This window comes from Stegastes partitus, unplaced genomic scaffold (genome assembly GCF_000690725.1).
Source record: "Stegastes partitus isolate 25-593 unplaced genomic scaffold, Stegastes_partitus-1.0.2 Scaffold734, whole genome shotgun sequence".
In the NCBI taxonomy this organism is placed as follows: domain Eukaryota; kingdom Metazoa; phylum Chordata; class Actinopteri; family Pomacentridae; genus Stegastes; species Stegastes partitus.
This window is the reverse complement of record NW_007578465.1, coordinates 87,304-96,849: the sequence shown is the minus strand read 5'-3', so window position 1 is coordinate 96,849 and position 9,546 is coordinate 87,304. Positions and strand designations below refer to the sequence as shown.

The 9,546-nt window shown below is 40.6% G+C and overlaps 1 protein-coding gene across 1 annotated transcript in view; it reads left to right on the top strand.

Annotated features, from left to right (window-relative positions):
• LOC103364254 (uncharacterized) overlaps window positions 1–6,027 on the top strand; it is an 8,950-nt gene extending 2,923 nt beyond the window's left edge. The window contains exons 2-5 of the mRNA XM_008291312.1: window positions 1,232–1,474; window positions 2,541–2,870; window positions 4,016–4,098; window positions 4,209–6,027. Of these exons, the coding sequence (XP_008289534.1) occupies window positions 1,243–1,474; window positions 2,541–2,870; window positions 4,016–4,098; window positions 4,209–4,328 (765 nt within the window). The 5' untranslated portion in view covers window positions 1,232–1,242 and the 3' untranslated portion in view covers window positions 4,329–6,027. The remainder of the gene's footprint in view (window positions 1–1,231; window positions 1,475–2,540; window positions 2,871–4,015; window positions 4,099–4,208) is intronic.
• Window positions 6,028–9,546: the final 3,519 nt, after the last annotated feature.

The window sequence follows — 9,546 nt, the reverse complement described above, 5'->3', positions numbered from 1 at the left end:
ATTCACACCTACGGACAATTTAGAATCACCAATTAACCTCAACATGTTTTTGGACTGTGTGGGAGGAAGCTGGAGAACCTGGAGAGAACCCATGCATGTAAACTCCAGGTAGAAAGACCCCAGGCGTCCTAACCGGGAAGCAAATCGGGGATCTTCTAGATGCGAGGCAAGGGTGGTAACCACTGCACCACCTTGCAGCCCAGTTAATATTAATGGTCGGTTATATTTTGATGACTTACTGCGTTTCAGAAGAAGGCTGCCCTTTAAAAACAAGAGGCTGGTCCATAGAATGGTCACTCTTCATAGACACACAGCTGGGTTCAGGAGAGGCTGGTCTCTGCAGTTGAATCCTGATGGAATCAGAAAAACTTATCTTATAATTTTGATACTGAAGATTGTGTGTTTTGTTGGATGGCCCCTGTGAAGTGATCACAGAGAATGTGTTTACCTAAACCTGTCAAAGGAAACCTAACCACACAGCTCTATCAGATTTGTTTTTGTTAGGTTGCTGAAGTAACTGAAGGAGACTAAATAATTAAAGGTTGTGGTCTTCAGTGGTGGGTTCGTCCACGTCTCTGAAATTTCTGATATTTTTTCATGATGGACTCTTTGGTTTGATCTTCTCAGTCTCAGACTGTAAGACCACATGAAGCAACTTTTCTTGCTGCTGTTGGCGATAAATGCAATGAGCTCTGGCACTGCTGTCAGCTGATGGTCATGAAGTCATTGTCTTCAGGTCTTTAGGCTGCAGGTAAAGATGATTCTCTGTCCTCTCTGTCTCCCTGAACATCCTTCTGAGAATCTCTGTGTCTCTGAGAGCTGAGTACCAGATGACTAACATTTCACATTATTACCTTTGTTCATCTGAGTGGTGTCTCTCTTTGAAGAAGATAGGTTTGTTCATAGACTGATCACTCTTCATGGACACACAGCTGGGAGCAGGAGAACCTGGTCTGTTCTGCTGCTTTGTTCTNTTGGAGAAGTGGAGGCTCCGATGTGGACCAAAGAGTTCCAGTGTGCAGGTGATGAGTCTGGTCTCCTGGACTGTAAAAGCTCAGACTCATTTGGAAACACCTGCTCACCTGGCAGAGCTGTTTTTCTCATCTGCTCAGGTATAAGAAGACTTGCATCTTTGATTTGGTTAATTTCTATTCATTTTATTCTTTTACTGACAACTCTGGTTTCTGTTCAGAGCCTGTCAGGTTGGTGGGAGAAGCCAGTCGCTGTGCAGGTACGCTGGAGATGAAAGACGTTGGAATGTGGAGACCAGTGGAAGCCTCTCAATGGACCCTGAAGGCAGCAGGTCTTTTCTGTCTATATCTACGCTGTGGCACTGCTGTTTCTGTAGGAGAGAGAGGGTACTCACACAGACCTGTGTGGTTGATTGAATCTGACTGTGTTCGGTCTGGAATTGATCTAAGGGAGTGTCTAATATTATCGACGTCTTCCTCCATTCTGAATCTCATCTGCTCAGGTAAGTAACTGATAGATTCCCGCTGTCTGAACGGACATGACTGGCACTTTTGTAGCATTTTTAAACGTTGTGATGCCTCTGCCTGAATCGGCACTTTCTATAGCACTTTAACATGCTGTGCTGCCACTGGACCGAACTGCACTAGTACTGATATACTGTCCTGAACTTTTTTTTAGCAATTAAACATACTGTGCTCAGGCTCCTGCTCCACTAATGTGTTTGCATGTTTTTACGTTGTTTTCTAGTGATGACTATTTATGTTTGATTACTTTTTTAACCTACTCTTGTTTGTTGTCTTTGTGTGGTACTGATGCGGGCGAGGAGGAACGATGTTTCTGGGAATTTTCTGTGTACGCAGGTGCAGAGAAATGACAGAGTAATCTTAAATCTTGAAGCACATCACTGACATCATCTGTGATGGTAATAGTTTTGTTTGACATGAACTGTCTCTGGACAGCGGACAAGAGCAGGAGGCAGAAGCAGAGACAATCAGCTGCAGTGAATTCAGACAGCTTTAAAAAACACATTTCCAGACCGATCATTTGCTTTGCTTGCAGTCTCCAGATATATCGTTGTATTCATGAGTCATGAATTCTCATGTAAGTCAGCTTCAAATCAGTTGAACACTGAGATCATTCATCGTCAAACAACTGTAAGAAATACAGACATCTCTCTATTAATAATCTGTCACAGATTCAGAACATCAGGGCTTAAATATCTGAATATATAATATTTAATATCCCTGAAGCGTCACCATAATCAACGTGTGTTCTGTTCATAGAATGAATGTTCAAAATCCAACAACTTAAATCTCTCCAATTAAACTAAAATGAAAAGTTTGTATCAAGCATCATATTGCTGAGCCAACATCTAAGCCAATCAGCCGTTAGATGGCCTGAGAACAAGGCCAGGACACACAAGGAGGAACCTGTATGACTAGGTTTGGGGCGTCCCTACAAGGCAGAATCAGACTCTGTGTTTACAATCTAATCATTCTGTTCAGTGTTTGCTACCATGTTACAGGGTGACTGTGACCTCAACCTCCATCATTTGTTATTTTTCACAGATGTGCTGGTTCAGCCAAATATCTCTGTGTCTTCTTCCATGGATGGGGTCTTCCAGGACCAGCAGCAGAGGTTTCAGGTGTCTAAGGGCTCCAACTTAACCATCACCTGCTCTGTCCAGCCACAGTTCCCCGGAGGGTCCTTCCAGCTCAGATTTACTTCCTCCAGCACGGCATTCAACTACTCCCAGCCAGCTGTCAATCACTCGGCACACTTTCTGTTTCCTGCTGCAGAGCCCGCCCACCAAGGAAACTACAGCTGTGTTTATCACGTCTACACGTTTTCCCTTAACTTCTCCTCCGAGAGCCGTGTGCTGTCTGTCGCTGTCCCGGGTAAGTTGAAGAAGAGACTCAGAAATGCCACATTGACCATTTACATGCAGCTATTGAAAAGATGACCAGTCAGCAGGATCTGATCAACAGAATCCATGCGTGTCATTCTTTGTCCAATCGCACAATAACTACTGTCTGTGTATCACACATAGCATGGGAAGCATATTTGTAGAAAGTGTATAAATAGCGTACTGTAGAGCAGAGTAAGTTTGGTTATCAGGACAATAGTTCAATAGTCCTGAATTTACAGTATTGGTACATATTTATGCCGAAGCTTGATTGGAGCATGGGTATGGGCAATGGTCCAATCAAGGCCTGTACCTATCTGTCCTTCTTATTCACATCATAAAAATCATCATGAGTCATATGCTAGTTTTGTGTGCCATTTTTTGAACTAGATCACCTTTTTCTGAAGGCGCTGTGTCAAGGACTCACAAACTCAGAACAGGTGGACACAAATGCACGACACAGATGGGTTCAGGCAGAAAGGCAGGTTTATTACCAGGCAGGGTTCGGTTCACGGGAGATCAGTTAGTCAGGCAGAGGTATCCAAAAACGAGAGGCAAAAAGGCAAGGTCGAAGGCAGGAACGAGGTCGTACACAAACAGACAATGACTATGAAACGCTGGGATGAGGAGCGTGAAGTACAACGAACTGGCAACGAGACTGTGAGACACACAGGGTAAAATACAAGAGGTAATGAGGGAGGATGGGAAACAGGTGAGGGGAACAATGAGGGGGCAGGTGTGACTAGACGGGGGCAGGGTGTGTGGGAAGTGAATCTAAGACAGAAACAACAGGTTAGTGATTTCAAAATAAAACAGGAAAGACAAGACATGAAATGTGCAAACGTAAAACAGAAACTTGACGGACATGACACGCTGTTTCAAAAAGGATCAAAGGTTTGCTTGTTCAAATATGCTGAAAAAGTATCTATTCAAATAAAGGCAAACTCCATAAAAAACTCAGGTAGGAACAACAGACGAGATCTCTTTTCAGTAAAGAAAGACGGGGAAATCCTGTCTTTACAGAAAAGAGGATTGAACCTGGAATGCAAACAAAAACTGTAAAGTCAATATTTGGTATGGTAAGTGAAATTAAAGAAAAAATGTAATCTCTTGTGTAACAACTGTGTGTCTGATCAGATCCAACAGCTCTTATCATCAGAGGGGTTGTCGTGCCGCTGACTCTGCTGGTGGTGAACGTCGCCCTTTATTTCTACTGTAAGGTACAGTGCACATGTTTGTAGCTAGGAGTGTGGCACTCAGCCTGTGTTTATTGCACTAAAGAAAGGAGTTACTCGGTCGCTCACATCTGTGTGCTGTCATGTCTCTCCAGGCCACCAGGGGGCAGAGGCCGAGCAGGCAGCAGAACATGGAGCTGGTTGACTGTAACCTTAATGTATCTGCAGCAGAAGAAGGGCTGGATGAAAAGGAAGGAGCCCAGGGAGCAGAGTAGGATGTCCACGGAGCCCACCTCATGTCCACATGAGTGACTGACAATCGCCCTAGTTGCTGATTTTTCAGATAAAGTAAAACAATAAGGCTGAGATTATTCTGTAGCTTTCTTATTCTCACCATATGTTGGAAGTACTGGGTATCGGAAACTGGTTCCACCTTAAAATGGGTTCAAAAAGTCTGATCCTAAACTAATCATGAGGAAAATGCGTTTAAAAATAAAATAAAATAAAATAATGTATCAGTTCCTAACCAAACTTTACTCATGCTAGAATGAAAAAGCAGTGCAGCACAAGCACCTGTCATGTATCTACTATCTGTCTGCGGTGTTTTCGTGCAAATCGATGGCATGTGCGTCTTCCAGTCTCCTAAATCATGACTCTAGCATTGTTCTCAGTGAACCTACTCGGTCATAGAGTTGTTTGGTTAGCAGGTTAACAGAATGAGTAGTGTGGGCGTCTTGTGACAATGCCTTTAATTTAGCAAATGCTTCAAAATACTTTGGGATTGGACGGTGGCATTGCTACAGTGAACCCCAAAATACTAAAGAATCCAGAAAACAGACTATGTTATCTGGCCCTGTGTTTCTGCTGGTACGATTTATGAAGAATGTAGGAGGATGCTGTAGTAACATTAGTCTTTTTGTCCCCTCTGTGACAATTAACTAATTTGCTTATTGGGGCTCGATACAGTTGACTGAAGGTACTTACTGCCCCGTATACAACATGCTGATAAGTGTATACTCACTCGGGGAGACTCGCTTCACAACAATCCCACTAGTCTACATTTCCACCTTCTCTAAAGGGGATGTGCGCTCAAGTTGTGGGTGTGTGACTGGTTAAAAAACAGTAAATAGAATAATAATACATTTTAGTATTAGCCATTAAACATAGATTGCCAGTGTAGTACTCAGATCCATCACTCAGTTAAAAGTACCAATACTACAATGTAAAACTAAGTATAATTAGGGCAATGTACTGTGACATTGAAAGTAAAAGTATTCAATGCAGAAGACGTCTCCTATAACCCTGTCTCTTATATCAGGACTTTATTATTGCTCAAGCATTGATGTTAAAGCAGGATTTTACTGTAAGCCCGACTGCCTGCCACTCAAAGAATGGGATCAGGAATCATTAAGAAGCAGAATCAATCAGCAGAATCTGAATCGTAAAAAAAGTAGAAATGATACCCAGTGCTATAAGTCTGTGCATCTCTCTGTACCTTCTAATTTCCCTGCCTTGTCTATGTGCTCTCAGCTCTTCGCCCATTGTTTCCTCCTGAAGATGGTAAATATGAATACAGGTGACTGAAATGACTTTGCTCCGAACAATAAAATCCTGATTATCAAATAATATAAATAGGACCAAAAGTTAAAGCCTCATTTGATTTTGGATCACAGGACTTTGTTACTTTGTTGCTATTTATGAAACATTTTATAATATTTGATTATAATTTGTAATGAAGAAATTATCTTGTTTTGCAATAATTGATTATTCTTATTATTATTGAAAAAACAACTCAGTTTTGTAATTATGGATTTTTCCCCTTTTTAAAAATAATTTTGCTTAAATTTTATGTAAAGAATTCGTCTAATGATTATACTTTTACATTAGAGTGTTTTGTACAAAAATTTATTTGTTTTGCGATTATGGATTTTGCTTATTTTGTACAAAATAAAAATAATAAAAACATTTCATACTAAAAGAATTTGCTGACTTTGCAATCATCATTTTCAACAATTTTGCTTCATTTTGTCGAATATTTTGCTTATTTCTGTAATTATGAATGTTGCTGCATAATATTGCAATAATCAGCTAAATAATCTGAGTCAAAACATGAACACATATGCCTCAGGAGTCTTTGAGGAGTGCACAAATTCAACATTTTAAAAAGAAACATTTAGTTTAGGTTTGGACTTCTGATGAAAACAACTTGAAGCTCCTGTGAGATGCATCCTGTTTGTCAGTCAGAAGCTTTACTGTAAACTGACTCTTATCTAGTTTTACAACCAACCTTTTTAAAAAGTATCTTTATGTAAAGACATCAGTCTGTACACATCTGGATTTTGTTACCAGAGATACAAGCTGAATATGTGCTACAGTAGCCATGGATTCCCTTACCTCACCATTTAGCTTTCATCCATTCATCCATTATCTATACACCGCTTAATCCTCAATAGGGTCGCGGCTCAAAAGCCAGTTTTCCCAGAGACTCAATCATCTTCCTGCTCTCTGGACTCCAGTGTNGAGAAGAGTCATGGACAGTTAGAGATGTTCATCTCACCTCTGAGCTTTGCTCTGGTTCTCATGTTCCCCCCACAGAGTGGTTTTAGAGGGAGGGACTCCCTCCTCTCTGTCCTCACACTGATCCATAGCAGAGCCACACCTTCACAAAAACACAACAACCTGCTCAGAATAACAACAACATTAGGTCTCATTACTGTCACTGATGTGGTACAAATATTCAGGACTGAGGAAAACCTTTCAGCCCTGAATCCCAAGAATCCCAAAGTTTGTTCTGACCACCTCCCTACAATGTCTTTTATACAAACATAGCATCTGGTCAAGTAGCTCCATGTTTTTACAGTCGCGACAGCAATGTAACATTTGATCGTACACATGAGGAGCACTTAGACATTACAGGCACATCTCAAATAAATAGAATAGTATAAAAAAGGGAAACTGATATATTCCATATTCATTACAAATCAAGTTAAAGCTTTAGTTTTTTAAATTTTGATGATTTTGTCTTTTAGTTCATGAAAATCATAAATGCAGTATCTCAATTTAATAGAACATTTCCTAAAATACATGTCTGTAAATGTCCAACTGCTCATGCGTATGTTCATGGGCTCAGTACTTGGTTAGGGCTCTGTTACCATGGATTACTACATCAGTGATGCATGGCATTGAAGAGATCTGCCTGTGGCACTGCTGAGGTGTTACTGAAGCCTGTGTTGCTTTTTTACAATTTTTTAAATAGAATTTTAAAAACAGAATAAAAAAAATCATATCAAAAATAACGAGAGAATTTTTCATTACTTTCTTCAAAGTCAGAAGTTTATATTCGCTAAGATTACTCTGCCTTCAAACTATTTGGGAAAGCCCAGATGATGATGTCACGGCTTTGGAAGATTTGACAATAATTGACAACATTGGAGTTAATTGGAGGCACATCTGTGGATGTATTTTAAGGCTGACCTCAAACACGCTGCTTCCTTTTGTGACAACATGGAAAATCTAAAGTAATCAGCCAAGATATCAGGAAGAGAATTGTGGACCTCCACATGTCCGGTTCATCCTTGGGTACAATTTCTAGATGCCTGAAGGTTCCACATTCACCTGTTCAAACAATTATATGAAGTATAAACATCATGGGAATGTCCAGCCGTCGTACTGCTCAGGAAGGAGACGGGTTCTGTGTCCAGAGATGAAGTGTTTTAGTGAGAAATGTGTGAATCAACCCCAGAACAAAAGCTAAAGACCTTGTGAAGATGCTGCTGAAGCTGGTCAGAGAGTCATTAGCCACAGTGAAACCAGTCCTGTACCGACATGGGCTGAAAGGATACTCAGAGAGGAAGAAGACATTACTCCAGAAGAAACATAAAAAAGCCAGATTATAGTTTGTAAATGCACACAGAGACAAAGACCTTCATTTGTGGAGACATGTCCTGTGGTCTGATGAAACTAAAACTGAACTGTTTGACCATAATGACCATCGTTACATTTGGAGGAAAAACGAGGAAGCTTGAAGCCTGAGAACACCATCCCAACTGTGAAGCACGGGGGTGGCAGCATCATGTTGTGGGGCTGTTTTGCTGCAGGAGGGACTGATGCACTTCACTAAATAGATGACATCATGAGGAGAGAACATTATGTGGAAATATTGAAGCAATGTCTCAAGACATCAGCCAGGAAGTTCAAGCTTGGGAACAAATAAGTCTTCCAAATGGACAATGACCCTAAACATACCACCAGATTAGTTACAAAGTGGCTTCTGGACAACAAAGTCAATGTTAGAAAATTTGTGGGCAGAGCTGAGAAGGTGTGTGGAGCAAGACGGCCAACAAACCTGACTCAGTTCCACCAGTTCTGTTGGAGGAATGGACCAGAATTCATCAAACTATTGTGAGAAGCTTGTGGAAGGAAACCCAAAACATTTGACCCAAGTCATACAGTTTAAAGGCAATACTACCAAAAATTAAGGAAATGTATGTAAACTTCTGACTTTGAAGAAACTAATAAAAAAATTCTCTTGAAAATTCTCTCTCTTATTATTCTAGCATTTAGCAAATAGAAATAATTTTGATAATCCTAGCTGACCTAAAACAGGTAATGTTTTGTCTGATTATATGTCAGTGAGAAAAAAAGGTTATGTCTTTTTATACAGTGTATGTAAAGCTCTGGTTTCAACTGTATGCATATATCTGGAGTAATGCTGTGTGATGCACTGGTTCACGGTGATGGTCAGTGATGTTTTAGAACAGGGGGTTTACTGCAGGTTTACTTTCCACTGATTGCAACCCACAAGCATGCTCTATCGTGGTTAAATGCACAGTATTAGTCAACATTTATACTTGCTGAATATGTTTACACTGATAAGACAACCAAGAATACAAACAGGTTTTCATAACTTCCTGTCACAACTGATGATACTCATACTTTGTCAAACATCAGCAGCAAAGGCTGTTCATGATCACAGTTAATTAAGTTCCAAAGCTTAAGTTTAAGGCCTCACTTAAAGCCACACCCTGTCCAAACAAATATATGTGGGTCTAACGTTTTTCTCTCTTTCTCTGACTTTTACTCTTTTTCAGCTCATAAACTACAAGTGGATTCAACAGATTTATGGACTCCCTGCAGTGAGACGCCACGATCCTCCTGTTGTCCGGGTTTGCAGGTGCTTCCCTGGCTCTTCAACAAACCAAACGTTAACCTTCCCAGTGGTTTGGTCTTTGTTTGTGAAAAGGTTCAAATGCATTGTTTGAATGCAATTACCTTATATTTTTGTTGTTGTTGGAATCTTCAGCCACCGTAAGTTTGCTCTCGCTGACTTCAGTCAACAGTTTTTTATTGACGACTCTGTGTCAGTGGGAAAACCAATTGTTCATACTGGTTTCTCACAGTGACTGGAGCTTCATTATGCAGCACAGCAAACCATGCTGCAGACTGTAGGACAACATGGCTCAAAGGACACAGACAAACTGCTTGGCATGTTGT